Here is a 21,873-nt window from a genome sequence, read left to right on the forward strand (position 1 = left end):
GGGAGGATTGAAGGGGAGAGAGGGGGGGATTGAAGGGGAGAGAGGGGGGGATTGAAGGGGAGAGAGAGGGGATTGAAGGGGAGAGAGGGGGATTGAAGGGGAGAGAGGGGGGGATTGAAGGGGAGAGAGGGGGGGATTGAAGGGGAGAGAGGGGGATTGAAGGGGAGAGAGGGGGGATTGAAGGGAGAGAGGGGGGGATTGAAGGGGAGAGAGGGGGGGATTGAAGGGGAGAGAGGGGGGGATTGAAGGGGAGAGAGGGGGGGATTGAAGGGGAGAGAGGGGGGGATTGAAGGGGAGAGAGGGGGGGATTGAAGGGGAGAGAGGGGGGGATTGAAGGGGAGAGAGGGGGGGATTGAAGGGGAGAGAGGGGGCGATTGAAGGGGAGAGAGGGGGGGGATTGAAGGGGAGAGAGGGGGGGATTGAAGGGGAGAGAGGGGGGGATTGAAGGGGAGAGAGGGGGGGATTGAAGGGGAGAGAGGGGGGATTGAAGGGGAGAGAGGGGGGGATTGAAGGGAGAGAGGGGGGGATTGAAGGGGAGAGAGGGGGGGATTGAAGGGGAGAGAGGGGGGGATTGAAGGGGAGAGAGGGGGGATTGAAGGGGAGAGGAGGGGGGGATTGAAGGGGAGAGAGGGGGGATTGAAGGGGAGAGAGGGGGGATTGAAGGGGAGAGAGGGGGGATTGAAGGGGAGAGAGGGGGGGATTGAAGGGGACGGAGGGAGGGAAGGAGAGAGAACAGTTGAATGAGGTATCTTTCAGAGAGAGGAGCGGGCATTACAAGAGCCAATGTTAGCGTCCTTGACCAGGCCAACATCCCCAGCCTCGAAGCACTGACCACACTCGACCAGCTCCGCTGGGCAGGGCCACATTGTCCGCATGCCCCCCAGACACGAGACTCCCCAAAGCAAGCGCTCCACTCGGGAACTCCTTCACGACACACGAGCCAAAGGTGGGCAGAGGAAACGTTACAAGGGACCTCCCTCAGAGCCTCGCTGATATAAAGTGCAACATCCCCCACCGACACCTGGGAGCCCCTGGGCCCAAAGACCAGTCCGCCCCAAGTGGAGGGAGCGCATCCGGGAGGGGGCGCTGAGCCCCTCGAGTCTCTTTGCCGGGAGCACGCGGAAAGCCAAGAGCAAACAGCGGAAGGATCGTAGAATAACCCAAGAGCCCCCACTCTCCAACCACTGTCTCTGCCCCACCTGTGACGGGGCCAAGGATGAAGGCAGGGATCGTGTGCGTCTGTCTGTCTGCCTGTCTCTGTTACCCAGCCTCCGTGACATCGCCCGTCTCCGCCCGCCCCTCAGCTCATCCGCTGCTGAAGCCCTCACCCGTGCCTCTCTCCCCTCCGAGCTTGACTATTCCAACGCACTGCGCTCCTGGCCGGCCTCCCACGTTCTACCCGACGTAAACTGGAGGTGATCCAAAACTCGGCTGTTTACCCCGTGTCCTAACTCGCACCCAGTCCCACTCACCCATCACCCCCCGTGCTCACTGCCCCGTGTCCTAACTCACACCCAGTCCCACTCACCCATCACCCCCTGTGCCTCGTGTCCCAACTCACACCCAGTCCCACTCACCCATCACCCCCTGTGCTCACTGACCCCGTGTCCTAACTCACACCCAGTCCCACTCACCCATCACCCCCTGTGCTCACTGCCCCGTGTCCTAACTCACACCCAGTCCCACTCACCCATCGCACCCGTGCCCCGTGTCCTAACTCGCACCCAGTCCCACTCACCCATCACCCCCTGTGCCTCGTGTCCTAACTCGCACCCAGTCCCACTCACCCATCACCCACTGTGCCCCGTGTCCTAACTCACACCCAGTCCCACTCACCCATCACCCCCTGTGCTCACTGACCCCGTGTCCTAACTCACACCCAGTCCCACTCACCCATCACCCCCTGTGCCCCGTGTCCTAACTCACACCCAGTCCCACTCAACCATCACCCCCTGTGCCCCGTGTCCTAACTCACACCCAGTCCCACTCACCCATCACTCCCTGTGCTCACTGACCCCGTGTCCTAACTCACACCCAGTCCCGCTTACCCATCACCCCCTGTGCCCCGTGTCCTAACTCACACCCAGTCCCACTCACCCATCACCCCCTGTGCTCACTGACACCGTGTCCTAACTCACACCCAGTCCCACGCACCCATCACCCCCTGTGCTCACTGACCCCGTGTCCTAACTCACACCCAGTCCCACTCACCCATCACCCCCTGTACCCCGTGTCCTAACTCACACCCAGTCCCACTCACCCATCACCCCCTGTGCTCACTGACCCCGTGTCCTAACTCACACCCAGTCCCACTCACCCATCACCCCCTGTGCTCACTGCCCCGTGTCCTAACTCACACCCAGTCCCACTCACCCATCACCCCCTGTGCTCACTGACCCCGTGTCCTAACTCACACCGAGTCCCACTCACCCATCACCCCCTGTGCTCACTGACCCCGTGTCCTAACTCACACCGAGTCCCACTCACCCATCACCCCCTGTGCTCACTGACCCCGTGTCCTAACTCACACCCAGTCCCACTCACCCATCACCCCCTGTGCCCCGTGTCCTAACTCACACCTAGTCCCACTCACCCATCACCCCCTGTGCTCACTGCCCCGTGTCCTAACTCACACCCAGTCCCACTCACCCATCACCCCCTGTGCCCCGTGTCCTAACTCACACCCAGTCCCACTCACCCATCACCCCCTGTGCTCACTGACCCCGTGTCCTAACTCACACCCAGTCCCACTCACCCATCACCCCCTGTGCTCACTGACCCCGTGTCCTAACTCACACCCAGTCCCACTCACCCATCACCCCCTGTGCTCACTGCCCCCGTGTCCTAACTCACACCCAGTCCCACTCACCCATCACCCCCTGTGCCCCGTGTCCTAACTCACACCCAGTCCCACTCACCCATCACCCCCTGTGCTCACTGCCCCGTGTCCTAACTCACACCCAGTCCCACTCACCCATCACCCCCTGTGCTCACTGCCCCGTGTCCTAACTCACACCCAGTCCCACTCACCCATCACCCCCTGTACCCCGTGTCCTAACTCACTCCCAGTCCCGCTCACCCATCACCCCCTGTGCTCACTGACCCTGTGTCCTAACTCACACCCAGTCCCACTCACCCATCACCCCCTGTGCTCACTGCCCCGTGTCCTAATTCACACCCAGTCCCACTCACCCATCACCCCCTGTGCTCACTGACCCCGTGTCCCAACTCGCACCCAGTCCCACTCACCCATCAACCCCTGTGCCCCGTGTCCTAACTCACACCCAGTCCCACTCACCCATCACCCCCTGTGCTCACTGACCCCGTGTCCCAACTCGCACCCAGTCCCACTCACCCATCACCCCCTGTGCCCCGTGTCCTAACTCACACCCAGTCCCACTCACCCATCACCCCCTGTGCTCACTGACCCCGTGTCCTAACTCACACCCAGTCCCGCTCACCCATCACCCCCTGTGCCCCGTGTCCTAACTCACACCCAGTCCCACTCACCCATCACCCCCTGTGCTCACTGACCCCGTGTCCTAACTCACACCGAGTCCCACTCACCCATCACCCCCTGTGCTCACTGACCCCGTGTCCTAACTCACACCCAGTCCCACTCACCCATCACCCCCTGTGCTCACTGCCCCGTGTCCTAATTCACACCCAGTCCCACTCACCCATCACCCCCTGTGCTCACTGACCCCGTGTCCCAACTCGCACCCAGTCCCACTCACCCATCACCCCCTGTGCCCCGTGTCCTAACTCACACCCAGTCCCACTCACCCATCACCCCCTGTGCTCACTGACCCCGTGTCCTAACTCACACCCAGTCCCGCTCACCCCATGCTCGCTGACCGACAGTGGCTCTCGGTTAAGCAACGCCTTGATTTCAAAATTCTCCCATCCACGTTTACAAATCACCCCATGGCCCTCGCCCCCTCCCTATCTCTGTAACCTCCTCCAGCCCCTACACCCCTCCCTATCTCTGTAACCTCCTCCAGCCCCGACACCCCTCCCTATCTCTGTAACCTCCAGCCCCTACACCCCTCCCTATCTCTGTAACCCCCTCCAGCCCCTACACCCCTCCCTATCTCTGTAACCTCCTCCAGCCCTACACCCCTCCCTATCTCTGTAACCTCCAGCCCCTACACCCCTCCCTATCTCTGAACCCCCTCCAGACCCCTACACCCCTCCCTATCTCTGTAACCTCCAGCCCCGACACCCCTCCCTATCTCTGTAACCTCCTCCAGCCTCTACACTCCTCCCTAAGGCTGTAATCTCCTCCAGCCCCTACACCCCTCCCTATCTCTGTAACCTTCTCCAGCCCCTACACCCCTCCCTATCTCTGTAACCTCCAGCCCCTACACCCCTCCCTATCTCTGTAACCTCCAGCCCCGACACCCCTCCCTATCTCTGTAACCTCCAGCCCCTGCAACCCTTCCTATCTCTGTAACCTCCAGCCCCTACACCCCTCCCTATCTCTGTAACCTCCTCCAGCCCCTACACCCCTCCCTATCTCTGTAACCTCCAGCCCCTGCACCCCTCCCTATCTCTGTAACCTCCAGACCCTACACCCCTCCCTATCTCTGTAACCCCCTCCAGCCCCCACAACACCCCCAGAGATCTCTGCACCCCTCTAATTCTGCCCTCCTGACCATCCCTGATTATAATCGCTCCACCATCGGTGGCTGTGCCTTCTGTTGCCTGGGCCCCTCAGCTCTGGAACTCCCTCCCTAAACCTCTCCGCCTCTCTCTCCTCCTTCGAGACGCTCCTTAAAACCCACCTCTTTGACGCAGCTTTTGGACACCTGCCCTAATTTCTTATGTGGCTCGGGATCAAATGCATTTGTTTCGTCTTAAAACAGGCCTTGGGATATTTTACTACATTAAAAGGCACAAGATAAATACAAGTATTTGTTGCGGTTGTCTGTCTGGGCGTGACCCCCACTCTCTCGCGGGGACATGCTCTCTGTCTGTCTGCCTCCCTTCTCCCTTCTCCATTCTCCCTTCTCCATTCTCCCTTCTCCCTTCTCCCTTCTCCCTTCTCCCTTCTCCCTTCTCCCTTCTCCCTTCTCCCTTCTCCCTTCTCCCTTCTCCCTTCTCCCTTCTCCCTTCTCCCTTCTCCCTTCTCCATTCTCCCTTCTCCCTTCTCCATTCTCCCTTCTCCATTCTCCCTTCTCCATTCTCCCTTCTCCATTCTCCCTTCTCCATTCTCCCTTCTCCATTCTCCCTTCTCCATTCTCCCTTCTCCATTCTCCCTTCTCCATTCTCCCTTCTCCATTCTCCCTTCTCCATTCTCCCTTCTCCATTCTCCCTTCTCCATTCTCCCTTCTCCATTCTCCCTTCTCCATTCTCCCTTCTCCATTCTCCCTTCTCCATTCTCCCTTCTCCATTCTCCCTTCTCCATTCTCCCTTCTCCATTCTCCCTTCTCCATTCTCCATTCTCCATTCTCCCTTCTCCATTCTCCCTTCTCCATTCTCCCTTCTCCCTTCTCCATTCTCCCTTCTCCATTCTCCCTTCTCCATTCTCCCTTCTCCATTCTCCCTTCTCCATTCTCCCTTCTCCATTCTCCCTTCTCCATTCTCCCTTCTCCATTCTCCCTTCTCCATTCTCCCTTCTCCATTCTCCCTTCTCCATTCTCCCTTCTCCATTCTCCCTTCTCCATTCTCCCTTCTCCATTCTCCCTTCTCCATTCTCCCTTCTCCATTCTCCCTTCTCCATTCTCCCTTCTCCATTCTCCCTTCTCCATTCTCCCTTCTCCATTCTCCCTTCTCCATTCTCCCTTCTCCATTCTCCCTTCTCCATTCTCCCTTCTCCATTCTCCCTTCTCCATTCTCCCTTCTCCATTCTCCCTTCTCCATTCTCCCTTCTCCATTCTCCCTTCTCCATTCTCCCTTCTCCATTCTCCCTTCTCCATTCTCCCTTCTCCATTCTCCCTTCTCCATTCTCCCTTCTCCATTCTCCCTTCTCCATTCTCCCTTCTCCATTCTCCCTTCTCCATTCTCCCTTCTCCATTCTCCCTTCTCCATTCTCCCTTCTCCATTCTCCCTTCTCCATTCTCCCTTCTCCATTCTCCCTTCTCCATTCTCCCTTCTCCATTCTCCCTTCTCCATTCTCCCTTCTCCATTCTCCCTTCTCCATTCTCCCTTCTCCATTCTCCCTTCTCCATTCTCCCTTCTCCATTCTCCCTTCTCCATTCTCCCTTCTCCATTCTCCCTTCTCCATTCTCCCTTCTCCCTTCTCCCTTCTCCCTTCTCCATTCTCCCTTCTCCATTCTCCCTTCTCCATTCTCCCTTCTCCATTCTCCCTTCTCCATTCTCCCTTCTCCATTCTCCCTTCTCCATTCTCCCTTCTCCATTCTCCCTTCTCCATTCTCCCTTCTCCATTCTCCCGTAATGTAGCCTGGGTCATTCCAGCTCTGGGCAAGAAGCCCTTCGGGCCGACCCGTGCAGGGCTGGGTCGGAGAGGGGGCGGGCTGGGGTGGGAAGGAGGATTGGGTTGGGACTTACCGCCACGAGCCAGCAGCTGACGTATTTGCTGAGGGTGACCTTGCCCCAAAGGGCGATGAAGAGGCACTTGTAGCCCAGCGACTGGTTCTGGAAGAGACAGAGAGGGAGAGAGGAGGAGGTCAGGAGGCCGGTCGGCACGGGAGGGTGGGGTCGTCAGGGTCCGAGGCACGAGGATCCGAGGTGGCGCACTTCGCCTGGGGCAGGCATCGCACTGTTCGCTTCCACTGAACTGCAAGGGACGAGGCGATGCCTGCCCGTGTTGAATTTCACCCCCCAAAATCGGTCAGGGAACCGTCGAGGATGTGTCAGCGGGTCACGGAGGGGTCGGAGGTCGACGGTCTGACGAGACTGCTCGGTGCTCTCTGCTCGTATACCCGGTAAATCTCCCTCCACACTGCCCCACGGTTTAATGAGCGCCGCACTGTGCTGTCGGAGGGGCGGTGCTGAGGGAGCACTGCACTGTCGGAGGGGTGGTACTGAGGGAGTGCCGCACTGTCGGAGGGGCAGTACTGAGGGAGTGCCGCACTGTCGGAGGGGCAGTACTGAGGGAGCACTGCGCTGTCGGAGGGGCAGTACTGAGGGAGTGCCGCACTGTCGGAGGGGCAGTACTGAGGGAGCGCTGCACTGTCGGAGGGGCAGTACTGAGGGAGCACTGCACTGTCGGAGGGGCAGTGCTGAGGGAGCGCCGTACTGTCGGAGGGGCAGTGCTGAGGGAGCGCCGTACTGTCGGAGGGGCAGTACTGAGGGAGCCCCGCACTGTCGGAGGGGCAGTACTGAGGGAGCCCCGCACTGTCGGAGGGGCAGTACTGAGGGAGCCCCGCACTGTCGGAGGGGCAGTACTGAGGGAGCACTGCACTGTCGGAGGGGCAGTACTGAGGGAGCACTGCACTGTCGGAGGGGCGGTGCTGAGGGAGCACTGCACTGTCGGAGGGGCGGTGCTGAGGGAGCACTGCACTGTCGGAGGGGCAGTACTGAGGGAGCGCCGTACTGTCGGAGGGGCAGTGCTGAGGGAGCGCCGTACTGTCGGAGGGGCAGTGCTGAGGGAGCGCCGTACTGTCGGAGGGGCAGTACTGAGGGAGCACTGCACTGTCGGAGGGGCAGTACTGAGGGAGCGCTGCACTGTCGGAGGGGCAGTACTGAGGGAGTGCCGCACTGCGCTGTCGGAGGGGCAGTACTGAGGGAGCCCCGCACTGTCGGAGGGGCAGTACTGAGGGAGTGCCGCACTGTCGGAGGGGCAGTACTGAGGGAGTGCCGCACTGCACTGTTGGAGGGGCAGTACTGAGGGAGCACTGCACTGTCGGAGGGGCAGTACTGAGGGAGTGCCGCACTGTCGGAGGGGCAGTACTGAGGGAGCGCCGCACTGTCGGAGGGGCAGTACTGAGGGAGCGCCGCACTGTCGGAGGGGCAGTACTGAGGGAGCCCCGCACTGTCGGAGGGGCAGTACTGAGGGAGCCCCGCACTGTCGGAGGGGCAGTACTGAGGGAGCACTGCGCTGTCGGAGGGAGCGTGAAATAAGTACTTTATTGGACGGGAAGTGCCGTGTGAAGTCCGGAATCCGCGATGGGCGAGGTACAACCACAAGATCTTTCTGCTTTGAAGACCATCTCGCTCGTTCACTCACCGCAAACTCGCTGGTCAGGAGATAGTCGTCGGGGAAGTAGGATTTTGTCAACGTGTAGCCCGTCACATACGTCATCCCCAGCAAGAGGCGTTTCATAGCGGGCAGGACACTGGAAGAGGATGAAATGTCGCAGGTCAGAGTGCAGAGCAAATGGGTTCGGATATGCCAACGTGATTGGCCAATGCATCGCCTCCCCACCCACACACAGCCCGTACACCCGCCCCACCCCGCAAGCCGCCCTCAGCGACAATCAGCAGGCTATTCGACCGTGTGTATCATCATCATCGGCAGTCCCTCGGAATCGAGGAAGACTTGCTTCCACTCAAAAAAGGAGTCCTCTGGTGACTGAACAGTCCAATACGGGAGCCACAGTCCCCGTCACAGGGTGGGACAGATAGACGTTGAGGGAAGGGGGAGGGTGGGACAGATAGACGTTGAGGGAAGGGGAGGGTGGGACAGATAGACGTTGAGGGATGGGGGAGGGTGGGACAGATAGACGTTGAGGGAAGGGGAGGGTGGGACAGATAGACGTTGAGGGAAGGGGAGGGTGGGACAGATAGACGTTGAGGGGAGGGGAGGGAGGGACAGATAGACGTTGAGGGAAGGGGAGGATGGGACAGATAGACGTTGAGGGAAGGGGAGGGTGGGACAGATAGACGTTGAGGGAAGGGGAGTGTGGGACAGATAGACGTTGAGGGAAGGGGAGGGAGGGACAGATAGACGTTGAGGGAAGGGGAGTGTGGGACAGATAGACGTTGAGGGAAGGGGAGGGAGGGACAGATAGACGTTGAGGGAAGGGGAGGGTGGGACAGATAGACGTTGAGGGAAGGGGGAGGGTGGGACAGATAGACGTTGAGGGAAGGGGAGGGTGGGACAGATAGACGTTGAGGGAAGGGGAGGGTGGGACAGATAGACGTTGAGGGGAGGGGAGGGAGGGACAGATAGACGTTGAGGGAAGGGGAGGGTGGGACAGATAGACGTTGATGGAAGGGGGAGGGTGGGACAGATAGACGTTGAGGGAAGGGGAGGGAGGGACAGATAGACGTTGAGGGAAGGGGGGAGGGTGGGACAGATAGACGTTGAGGGAAGGGGGAGGGTGGGACAGAGAGACGTTGAGGGAAGGGGGAGGGTGGGACAGATAGACGTTGAGGGAAGGGGGAGGGTGGGACAGAGAGACGTTGAGGGAAGGGGAGGGTGGGACAGAGAGACGTTGAGGGAAAGGGAGGGTGGGACAGAGACGTTGAGGGAAGGGGAGGGTGGGACAGATAGACGTTGAGGGAAGGGGAGGGTGGGACAGATAGACGTTGAGGGAAGGGGAGGGTGGAACAGATAGACGTTGAGGGAAGGGGAGGGAGGGACAGATAGACGTTGAGGGAAAGGGAGGGTGGGACAGATTGACGTTGAGGGAAGGGGAGGGAGGGACAGATAGACGTTGAGGGAAGGGGAGGGTGGGACAGATAGACGTTGAGGGAAGGGGAGGGTGGGACAGATAGACGTTGAGGGAAGGGGAGGGAGGGACAGATAGACGTTGAGGGAAGGGGAGGGTGGGACAGATAGACGTTGAGGGAAGGGGAGTGAGGGAAGGGGAGAGTGGGACAGATAGACGTTGAGGGAAGGGGAGGGTGGGGCAGATAGACGTTGAGGGAAGGGGAGGGTGGGGCAGATAGACGTTGAGGGAAGGGGGAGGGTGGGACAGATAGACGTTGAGGGAAGGGGAGGGTGGGACAGATAGACGTTGAGGGAAGGGGAGGGTGGGACAGATAGACGTTGAGGGAAGGGGGAGGGTGGGACAGATAGACGTTGAGGGAAGGGGAGGGTGGGACAGATAGACGTTGAGGGAAGGGGGAGGGTGGGACAGATAGACGTTGAGGGAAGGGGAGGGAGGGACAGATAGACGTTGAGGGAAGGGGAGGGTGGGACAGATAGACGTTGAGGGAAGGGGAGGGTGGGACAGGTAGACGTTGAGGGAAGGGGAGGGTGGGACAGATAGACGTTGAGGGAAGGGGAGGGTGGGACAGATAGACGTTGAGGGAAGGGGAGGGTGGGACAGATAGACGTTGAGGGAAGGGGAGGGTGGGACAGATAGACGTTGAGGGAAGGGGAGGGTGGGACAGATAGACGTTGAGGGAAGGGGAGGGTGGGACAGATAGACGTTGAGGGAAGGGGAGGGTGGGACAGATAGACGTTGAGGGAAGGGGATGGTGGGACAGATAGACGTTGAGGGAAGGGGAGGGTGGGACAGATAGACGTTGAGGGAAGGGGAGGGTGGGACAGATAGACGTTGAGGGAAAGGGGAGGGTGGGACAGATAGACGTTGAGGGAAGGGGAGGGAGGGACAGATAGACGTTGAGGGAAGGGGAGGGTGGGACAGATAGACGTTGAGGGAAGGGGAGGGTGGGACAGATAGACGTTGAGGGAAGGGGAGGGTGGGACAGATAGACGTTGAGGGAAGGGGAGGGTGGGACTGGTTTGCCGCACGCTCCTTCCGCTGCCTGCGCTTGGTCTCTGCACGCTCTCGGCGACGAGACTCGAGGTGCTCAGTGCCCCTCCCGGATGCACTCCCTCCACTGAGGGCGGACTGGTCTTTGGGCCCGGGGACTCCCAGGTGTGGGTGGGGGATGTTGCACTGTATCAGGGGAGGGGTGTGTCCCTTGTAACGTTCCCTCTGCCCCACCTTTGGCTCGTTTTGCCCATGAAGGAGTTCCGAGTAGAACTCAATAATCCCTCCCTCTCTGCCTCTCCCTCTCTCTCTCCCTCTCTCCCTCTCTCCCTCTCTCCCTCTCTCCCTCTCTCCCTCTCTCCCTCTCTCCCTCTCTCCCTCTCTCCGTCTCTCCGTCTCTCCGTCTCTCCGTCTCTCCGTCTCTCCGTCTCTCCGTCTCTCTGTCTCTCTGTCTCTCTGTCTCTCTGTCTCTGTCTCTCTGTCTCTCTGTGTCTGTGTCTCTGTCTCTCTGTCTCTCTGTCTCTCTGTCTCTCTGTCTCTCTGTCTCTGTCTCTGTCTCTCTGTCTCTCTGTCTCTCTGTCTCTCTGTCTCTCTGTCTCTCTGTCTCTCTGTCTCTCTGTCTCTGTCTCTCTGTCTCTCTGTCTCTGTCTCTCTGTCTCTCTGTCTCTCTGTCTCTGTCTCTGTCTCTCTGTCTCTCTGTCTCTGTCTCTCTGTCTCTCTGTCTCTCTGTCTCTCTGTCTCTCTGTCTCTCTGTCTCTCTGTCTCTGTGTCTCTGTGTCTCTGTGTCTCTGTCTCTGTGTCTCTGTGTCTCTGTCTCTCTGTCTCTGTGTCTCTGTCTCTCTGTCTCTCTGTCTCTCTGTGTCTCTCTGTCTCTCTGTCTCTCTGTCTCTCTGTCTCTGTCTCTGTCTCTGTGTCTCTGTCTCTCTGTCTCTCTGTCTCTCTGTCTCTCTGTCTCTCTGTCTCTCTGTCTCTGTCTCTCTGTCTCTCTGTCTCTCTGTCTCTCTGTCTCTCTGTCTCTCTGTCTCTCTGTCTCTCTGTCTCTGTCTCTCTGTCTCTCTGTCTCTGTCTCTGTCTCTCTGTCTCTCTGTCTCTCTGTCTCTCTGTCTCTGTCTCTCTGTCTCTCTGTCTCTCTGTCTCTCTGTCTCTCTGTCTCTCTGTCTCTGTCTCTCTGTCTCTCTGTCTCTCTGTCTCTGTCTCTGTCTCTCTGTCTCTCTGTCTCTGTCTCTGTCTCTCTGTCTCTCTGTGTCTCTGTCTCTCTGTCTCTCTGTCTCTCTGTCTCTGTCTCTCTGTCTCTCTGTCTCTCTGTCTCTCTGTCTCTGTCTCTCTGTCTCTCTGTCTCTCTGTCTCTCTGTCTCTCTGTCTCTCTGTCTCTCTGTCTCTCTGTCTCTCTGTCTCTCTGTCTCTCTGTCTCTCTGTCTCTGTCTCTCTGTCTCTCTGTCTCTCTGTCTCTCTGTCTCTCTGTCTCTGTGTCTCTGTGTCTCTGTCTCTGTGTCTCTGTGTCTCTGTCTCTCTGTCTCTGTGTCTCTGTCTCTCTGTCTCTCTGTCTCTCTGTGTCTGTGTCTCTGTCTCTGTGTCTCTGTGTCTCTGTGTCTCTGTCTCTGTGTCTCTGTGTCTCTGTCTCTCTGTCTCTGTGTCTCTGTCTCTCTGTCTCTCTGTCTCTCTGTGTCTGTGTCTCTGTCTCTGTGTCTCTGTGTCTCTGTGTCTCTGTGTCTGTGTCTGTGTCTCTGTCTCTGTCCCTCTGTCTCTGTCCCTCTGTCTCTGTGTCTCTGTGTCTCTGTGTCTCTGTCTCTGTGTCTCTGTCTCTGTCCCTCTGTCTCTGTCCCTCTGTCTCTGTGTCTCTGTCCCTGTGTCTCTGTCCCTGTGTCTCTGTCTCTGTCTCTGTGTCTCTGTCCCTGTGTCTCTGTCCCTGTGTCTCTGTCCCTGTGTCTCTGTCTCTGTGTCTCTGTCTCTGTGTCTCTGTCTCTGTGTCTCTCCCTCTCTCTCTCTCTCTCTCTCTCTGTCTCTCTCTCCCTCTCTCTCCCTCCCTCTCCCTCCCTCTCCCTCTCTGTCTCTCTCCCTCCCTCTCCCTCTCTGTCTCTCTCCCTCCCTCTCCCTCTCTGTCTCTCTCCCTCCCTCTCCCTCTCTGTCTCTGTCTCTCTCCCTCTCTGTCTCTGTCTCTCTCCCTCTCTGTCTCTCTGTCTGTCTCTCTCCCTCCCTCTCCCTCTCTGTCTCTCTCCCTCCCGCTCCCTCTGTCTGTCTCTCCCGGGCCCCCTCGCCCCGCCCTCCTCTTCCACGACGGCAACTGGCCTTTCCCCCTCCTTCAAAGACGACTGGGCCTCTGCTTCCCCAGTGGTGACCTGGCCTCTTCTGACTGGCGACCACGTGCAGCATTGCCAGAGGCCCTGACTTCCGCAAGACAATTCGTGGATGGAGTGGGGGTGAGGGATGAGGGGTTGGACGGGGAGAGGGGGGGGGGGGTGGGGGTGGGGAGGCAGCAACGCAGTGGCTATTCAACTACATGGAGCATCACAACAGGGGCATTCACCTCACTCGAGGATGCTCTGCCTTAAGCGAGCGGAGGGCGGGGGGGAGGGAATGTCGGAGAGACTGGCTGGATTCTCGGCTTGCTTTGCCGATCACCCCCACCCCCATTAAAGCAGCTATTCGAGTTGGTGGTGCATCGTAACAAGGGTCATAAGAATGGAGAAAGATTGCAGAGTGCGGCAGTACAGCGGGACCTGGGGGTTACTTGTGCGTGAAACACAAAAGGTTAGTCTGCAGGTACAGCAAGTGATCAGGAAGGGCCAATGGTATCTTGGCCTTTATTGGCCGAGGAATGGAATACAAGAGCAGGGAAGTCTTGCTCCAGTTACACAGGGGTATTGGTGAGGCCACACCTGGAGTACTGCGTGCACAGTTCTGCTCTCCGTATTTACGAGAGGATATGCTTGCTTTGGAGGCAGTTCAGAGAAGGTTCACTCGGTTGATTCCGGGGATGAGGGGGTTGATTTATGAGGAAAGGTTGAGGAGGTTGGGCCTCTACTCATTGCAATTCATACTTTCAAACCTTCTGGAATATTTTGAGGATGTGACGAGTAGAGTGGACAAGGGGGAGAACCAGTGGATGTGGTGTATTTGGACTTTCAAAAGGCTTTTGACAAGGTCCCACACGAGAGATTGGTGTGCAAAATCAAAGCACATGGTATTGGGGGTAATGTACTGACGGGGATAGAGAACTGGTTGGCAGACAGGAAGCAGAGAGTCAGGATAAACGGGTCCTTTTCAGAATGGCAGGCAGTGACTAGTGGAGTGCCGCAGGGCTCAGTGCTGGGACCCCAGCTATTTACAATATACATTAATGATTTCGACGAAGGAATTGAGTGTAATATCTCCAAGTTTGCAGATGACACTAAGCTGGGTGGCGGTGTGAGCTGTGAGGAGGATGCTATGAGGCTGCAGGGTGACTTGGATAGGTTAGGTGAGTGGGCAAATGCATGGCAGATGTCAGTATAATGTGGATAAATGTGAGGTTATCCACTTTGGGGGCAAAAACAGGAAGGCAGAATATTATCTGAATGGCGGCAGATTAGGAAAAGGGGAGGTGCAACGAGACCTGGGTGTCATGGTACATCAGTCATTGAAGGTTGGCCATGCAGGTACAGCAGGCGGTGAAGAAGGCAAATGGTATGTTGGCCTTCATAGCGAGGGGATTTGAGTACAGGGGCAGGGAGGTGTTGCTACAGTTGTACAGGGCCTTGGTGAGGCCACACCTGGAGTATTGTGTACAGTTTTGGGTCACCTAACCTGAGGAAGGACATTCTTGCTATTGAGGGAGTGCAGCGAAGGTTCACCAGACTGATTCCCGGGATGGCGGGACCGACATATCAAGAAAGACTGGATCGACTGGGCTTATATTCACTGGAGTTCAGAAGAATGAGAGGGGATCTCATAGAAACATATAAAATTCTGACGGGACTGGACAGGTTAGATGCAGGAAGAATGTTCCCGATGTTGGGGAAGTCCAGAACCAGGGGGGTCACACAGTCTAAGGATAAGGGGGTAAGCCATTTAGGACCGAGATGAGGAGAAACTTCTTCACCCAGAGAGTGGTGAACCTGTGGAATTCTCTACCACAGAGAGTTGTTGAGGCCAGTTCATTGCATGCATTGAAGAGGGAAGTTAGATGTGGCCCTTACGGCTAAAGGGATCAAGGGGTATGGAGAGAAAGCAGGAAAGGGGGTACTGAGGGAATGATCAGCCATGAACTCATTGAATGGTGGTGCAGGCTCGAAGGGCCGAATGGCCTACTCCTGCACCTATTGTCTATGTTTCCAGAAGAATTGAGAGGTGATCTTATGAAAACGTGTAAGATTATGAGGGGGGCTCGACAAGGTGGATGCAGAGAGGATGTTTCCCACTGATGAGGGAGACTAGAACTAGGGGGCATGGTCTTAGAGTAAGGGGCCGCCCATTTAAAACTGAGATGAGGAGGAATTTCTTCTCTCGGAGGGTTGTGAATCTGTGGAACTCGCTGCCTCAGAGAGCTGTGAGAGCCGGGACATTGAATAAATTTAAGACAGAGATAGACAGTTCCTGAACCGATAAGGGGACGGGCAGGGAAGTGGAGCTGTGTCCATGATCGGATCAGCCCTTGCTGGTATTAAATGGCGGAGCAGGCTCGAGGGGCCGTATGGCCGACTCCTGCTCCCATTTCTTATGTTTTTATTGTAACCGACTTGTCACTCAATGTGGAAGCAGCAGCGAGGGGGAGCTTGGGGGGGGGGTGGGCCATGGATGAACCCCAAATCCCGACGTGGCAGCTATTCCAGCTCACGGATCGTCACGACAAAGTCCTCCTCACTCGACGGGGGGGGGAACCCCGAGGCCCGTCGCGCCGGCTATTCGACTAAGTGGGGCATCGCGGGCACGCTCCGGCAGCCTCCCCGCGGAGCCGGTTGGGGTCAGAGCTGCCGGATTCGAGTCGAAGGCTAGCCCGCCCGCCCAACCCCCTCCTCCCCCCCACCAACGCGGTCGTTACCTGTTGGGAACGTGGCCGGCCGTGTCTGTCAGTTGCCCAGCGGTCATCTTCTGGTAGCTCCTCATGGAGAACTGCGGCCCGACCAGGAAGGCCCCGTAGAAATAGGCGTAGCCGACGACGGCGGCTAGGCTCACCTCGCCCTCCAGCGCGTGGGTCTGCTGTTCTTTGCTGAGCTTGGCCTGTGGGGGTGGGGGTGGGGGTGGGAGGGGGTGGGAGGAGGGACAAATCAAACAGCAGGTCACCGCAGCCGACACCTCGGCCCCCTCCCGCGGAGAGAGACAGCGGGGCGAGTTTGACAGAAATAGACACAGTTTCTTCAGCGAGAAGGGGATAAGGGGGCGGGCAGGGAAGTGGAGCTGAGTCCATGATCGGATCAGCCACGATCGTATTGAATGGCGGAGCAGGCTCGAGGGGCCGTATGGCCCCCTCCTGCTCCTATTTCTTATGTTCTCTTGTGCTTACAGAATATACCCGGGAGTGAGTTACACAGGCTGGAATCTAATCGAGGGGTTCGGGGGGGTTTATATATAGAATAACAGATACCCGGGAGTGAGTTACAGGCTGGAATCTAATCGAGGGGTTCGGGGGGGTTTATATATAGAATAACAGATACCTGGGAGTGAGTTACAGGCTGGAATCTAATCGAGGGGTTCGGGGGGGGTTTATATATAGAATAACAGATACCCGGGAGTGAGTTACAGGCTGGAATCTAATCGAGGGGTTCGGGGGTTTATATATAGAATAACAGATACCCGGGAGTGAGTTACAGGCTGGAATCTAATCGAGGGGTTCGGGGGGTTTATATATAGAATAACAGATACCCCGGGAGTGAGTTACAGGCTGGAATCTAATCGAGGGGTTCGGGGGTTTATATATAGAATAACAGATACCCGGGAGTGAGTTACAGACTGGAATCTAATCGAGGGGTTCAGGGGGGTTTATATATAGAATAACAGATACCCGGGAGTGAGTTACAGGCTGGAATCTAATCGAGGGGTTCGGGGGGTTTATATATAAAATAACAGATACCCGGGAGTGAGTTACAGGCTGGAATCTAATCGAGGGGTTCGGGGGGTTTATATATAGAATAACAGATACCCGGGAGTGAGTTACAGGCTGGAATCTAATCGAGGGGTTCGGGGGGTTTATATATAGAATAACAGATACCCGGGAGTGAGTTACAGACTGGAATCTAATCGAGGGGTTCGGGGGTTTATATATAGAATAACAGATACCCGGGAGTGAGTTACAGGCTGGAATCTAATCGAGGGGTTCGGGGGTGTTTATATAGAATAACAGATACCCGGGAGTGAGTTACAGGCTGGAATCTAATCGAGGGGTTCGGGGGTTTATATATAGAATAACAGATACCCGGGAGTGAGTTACAGGCTGGAATCTAATCGAGGGGTTCGGGGGGTTTATATATAGAATAACAGATACCCCGGGAGTGTGTTACAGACTGGAATCTAATCGAGGGGTTTGGGGGGTTTATATATAGAATAACAGATACCCGGGAGTGAGTTACAGGCTGGAATCTAATCGAGGGGTTCAGGGGGGTTTATATATAGAATAACAGATACCCCGGGAGTGAGTTACAAGCTGGAATCTAATCGAGGGGTTCAGGGGGTTTATATATCGAATAACAGATACCCGGGAGTGAGTTACAGTCTGGAATCTAATCGAGGGGTTCGGGGGTTTATATATAGAATAACAGATACCCCGGGAGTGAGTTACAGGCTGGAATCTAATCGAGGGGTTCGGGGGGTTTATATATAGAATAACAGATACCCGGGAGTGAGTTACAGGCTGGAATCTAATCGAGGGGTTCGGGAGGTTTATATATAGAATAACAGATACCCGGGAGTGAGTTACAGGCTGGAATCTAATCGAGGGGTTCGGGGGGGGTTTATATATAGAATAACAGATACCCGGGAGTGAGTTACAGGCTGGAATCTAATCGAGGGGTTCGGGGGTTTATATATACAATAACAGATACCTGGGAGTGAGTTACACAGGCTGGAATCTAATCGAGGGGTTCGGGGGGGGTTTATATATAGAATAACAGATACCCGGGAGTGAGTTACAGGCTGGAATCTAATCGAGGGGTTCGGGGGGGTTTATATATAGAATAACAGATACCCGGGAGTGAGTTACAGGCTGGAATCTAATCGAGGGGTTCGGGGGTGTTTATATATAGAATAACAGATACCCGGGAGTGAGTTACAGGCTGGAATCTAATCGAGGGGTTCAGGGGTTTATATATAGAATAACAGATACCCGGGAGTGAGTTACAGGCTGGAATCTAATCGAGGGGTTCGGGGGGGGTTTATATATCTAATAACAGATACCCGGGAGTGAGTTACAGGCTGGAATCTAATCGAGGGGTTCGGGGGGGTTTATATATAGAATAACAGATACCCGGGAGTGAGTTACAGGCTGGAATCTAATCGAGGGGTTCGGGGGTTTATATATAGAATAACAGATACCCGGGAGTGAGTTACAGGCTGGAATCTAATCGAGGGGTTCAGGGGTTTATATATAGAATAACAGATACCCGGGAGTGAGTTACAGGCTGGAATCTAATCGAGGGGTTCGGGGGGGTTTATATATACAATAACAGATACCCGGGGAGTGAGTTACAGGCTGGAATCTAATCGAGGGGTTCGGGGGTTTATATATACAATAACAGATACCCGGGAGTGAGTTACAGGCTGGAATCTAATCGAGGGGTTCGGGGGGTTTATATATAGAATAACAGATACCCGGGAGTGAGTTACAGGCTGGAATCTAATCGAGGGTTTCGGGGGGTTTATATATAGAATAACAGATACCCGGGAGTGAGTTACAGGCTGGAATCTAATCGAGGGGTTCGGGGGGTTTATATATAGAATAACAGATACCCGGGAGTGAGTTACAGGCTGGAATCTAATCGAGGGGTTCGGGGGGTTTATATATAGAATAACAGATACCCGGGAGTGAGTTACAGACTGGAATCTAATCGAGGGGTTCAGGGGTTTATATATAGAATAACAGATACCCGAGAGTGAGTTACAGGCTGGAATCTAATCGAGGGGTTCGGGAGGGTTTATATATAGAATAACAGATTTCTCCAGCGACTCGAGGTACCTTCTGTACACGGTCCGTGTCTCTGAGCCACACAGGAGGGCGGGTATCACTACAGCCCTGTAGACCATGAGCTGGGGGTGAGATACCTACTGTACATGGTCCATGTCTCTGGGCCATACAGGAGGGCGGGTATCACTACAGCCCTGTAGACCATGAGCTGGGGGTGAGGTGTCTACTGTACATGGTCCGTGTCTCTGAGCCATACAGGAGGGCGGGTATCACTACAGCCCTGTAGACCATGAGCTGGGGGTGAGATACCTACTGTACACGGTCCGTGTCTCTGAGCCACACAGGAGGGCGGGTATCACTACAGCTCTGTAGCCCGGGAGCTCGGTGGTTACGTTACTGGGCCAGTAAGTCCAGACGCCTGAATGAATACTCCCGCGGACCCGAGTTCGAATCCCACCCGTGCAGCTGGGGGAATTTTAATTGAGTTCATTCAATAAAAAGCTAGTAACAGTCACCGTGAAACTCCCGGATTGTCGGGAAAAACCCAAAGTCCTTTCGGGGAAAGAAATTGGTTGCCCTTACCCATTCGAGCCGATATGTGACTCCAGACCCGAGGTGGTTGACTGGCCACTCCGTTGTACGAGGCGGCTCACCACCACCTTTACGAGGGCGATTCGAGACGGGCAATAAATGCTGGCCTTGCCAGCGATGCCGACATCCCGTGAACCAATGCATTTTTTTTTAATAAAAAGGAGCAGGAGTTGGCCATTCGACCTCTCGAGCCTGCTTCCCGTCTCCACAACCCTCTCGGTCCACGGATTACACTCCCCCCTCCCCTCGTCCATCACTCCCTCCACCTTACTGAAGTCAGCCATCCTTGGCAAAAAGACCAGGGTCGTGACCCTTGACCCACGACCCCGGAGTGGCTCAGTTCCTCGCAGTGGGTCTTCAACCTTGGCAGAGGCCAAGGTCGTGACCTGCGACCCCGGAGTGGTTCAGTTCCGTGCAAGGGGGGGCCCCGCCAACCTTGGCAGAGGCCAGGGTCGTGACCTGCGACCCCGGAGTGGCTCAGTGCCCCGCAAGGGGGCGCCGACCGTGGCAGAGACCAGGGTCGTGACCCGCGACCCTGGAGCACAGGGTCATGACCTGCCGCCCTTGTCCAGTCGATTAAGGCACCGAGGAAGTGAGCACAACAGCCTTGAAGACCAGCAGACCTTCCGACTTGCTCACAATCTTTGCCCGCCCCTCCCTCGCCCGCCCACTCCCGTCTTGTAACCTGGTCGCAGAGGGGTGAGAGGTCGGAGGTCGGATGAGCAGCTCAGTCTCACCTGGTCCTTGCCACCATCGTAATAGTCCAAGGAGAGACCTGCGGGGAGGGGGGAATAAAAAAACCGATAGCAACAAGTCGATTAAGACAGGACCTGTGGCTCCAACTACCCTCATACCCAACCCCTCTCCCCCTGAGCCCAGCCCCAGCACACACTACACAGAATCATAGAACCACAGCACAGAAGGAGGCCATTCGGCCCATCGAGTCCGTGCCGGCCGACCAACAGCTACCCAGCCTAATCCCACTTTCCCGCTCTGGGTCCGTAGCCCTGTAGCTTACGGCACTTCAAGGTGCACTGCCAAATGTGGTGAGGGTTTTCTGCCTCTACCGCCCTTTCAGGCCGTGAGTTCCTCCCCAGACCCTGCCCCAGACCCTCACCGACCTCTGAGTGAAGACATTGCCCCTCAAATCCCCTCGAAACCTCCCCTCCCAATTACTTTCAATCCACGCCCCCTGGTTGTTGACCCCTCTGCCCAGGGAAACAGGTTCCGTCCGATCCACTCGATCCAGGCCCCTCATCATTTTATCCACCTCAATCAGGTCTCCCCTCAGCCTCCTCTGTTCCAAAGAAAACAACCCCAGCCTATCCAATCTTTCCTCATCGCTAAAATTCTCCAGTCCCGGCAACATCCTGGTAAATCTCCTCTGTACCCTCTCCAGTGCAACATCCTGGTAAATCTCCTCTGTACCCTCTCCAGTGCAACATCCTGGTAAATCTCCTCTGTACCCTCTCCAGTGCAACATCCTGGTAAATCTCCTCTGTACCCTCTCCAGTGCAACATCCCGGTAAATCTCCTCTGTACCCTCTCCAGTGCAACATCCTGGTAAATCTCCTCTGTACCCTCTCCAGTGCAACATCCTGGTAAATCTCCTCTGTACCCTCTCCAGTGCAACATCCTGGTAAATCTCCTCTGTACCCTCTCTAATGCAACATCCTGGTAAATCTCCTCTGTACCCTCTCCAGTGCAACATCCCGGTAAATCTCCTCTGTACCCTCTCCAGTGCAACATCCTGGTAAATCTCCTCTGTACCCTCTCCAGTGCAACATCCTGGTAAATCTCCTCTGTACCCTCTCCAGTGCAACATCCTGGTAAATCTCCTCTGTACCCTCTCCAGTGCAACATCCTGGTAAATCTCCTCTGTACCCTCTCCAGTGCAACATCCTGGTAAATCTCCTCTGTACCCTCTCCAGTGCAATCACATCCTTCCTGTAATGCGGTGACCAGAACTGTGCACGCAGTACTCCAGCTGTGGCCTAACCAGTGTTTTATACAGTTCAAGCATAACCTCCCTGCTCTTGTATTCCACGCCTCGGCCAATAAAGGCAAATATTCCGTGTGTCTTCTTAACCACCTTATCCCCCTGGCCTGCTCCCTTCAGGGATCTGTGGACCTGCCCTCCAAGGTTCCTCTGTTCCTCGACACTTCTCCGTGTCCGACCATTTAATGTGGTATGGTGGATCTGTATCTCAACTCCATTTCTTCCCCCACTCCCCCCCAGTGGTACACTTCCCCTCTCCCCCCCTCCCTCCCCCAGTGGTACACTCCCCTTCTCCCTCCCCCAGTGGTACACTCCCCCTCTCCCTCCCCCCTCCCCCAGTGGTACACTCCCCTTCTCCCTCCCCCAGTGGTACACTCCCCCTCCCCCAGTGGTACACTCCCCCCTCACCCTCCCCCAGTGGTACACTCCCCCTCTCCCTACCCCTCCCCCAGTGGTATACTCCTCCTCCCCCTCCTCCAGTGGTACACTCCCCCTCCCCTTCCCCCTCCCCCAGTGGTACATTCCCCCTCTCCCTACCCCTCCCCCAGTGGTATACTCCTCGTCCCCCTCTCCCTCCCCCTTCCTCCACTGGTACACTCCCCCTCCCCCAGTGGTAC

General features: G+C 56.3%; 1 protein-coding gene across 1 annotated transcript; it reads right to left on the minus strand.

The window, feature by feature from the left end:
* Positions 1-6,513: 6,513 nt before the first annotated feature.
* On the minus strand, positions 6,514-21,453 carry LOC139247861 (lysophospholipid acyltransferase 5-like; the record flags this gene model as incomplete). Its single annotated transcript, XM_070871816.1, has 5 exons — positions 21,350-21,453; positions 19,995-20,032; positions 15,592-15,770; positions 8,135-8,243; positions 6,514-6,600 (listed from the first exon to the last, which is right to left on the minus strand). Coding segments are annotated over exons 3-5 (261 nt in total), but the record flags the coding sequence as incomplete, so codon positions are not given.
* Between the last annotated feature and the right edge of the window lie 420 nt (positions 21,454-21,873).

Source organism: Pristiophorus japonicus, unplaced genomic scaffold (genome assembly GCF_044704955.1).
Source record: "Pristiophorus japonicus isolate sPriJap1 unplaced genomic scaffold, sPriJap1.hap1 HAP1_SCAFFOLD_2866, whole genome shotgun sequence".
NCBI lineage: Eukaryota > Metazoa > Chordata > Chondrichthyes > Pristiophoridae > Pristiophorus > Pristiophorus japonicus.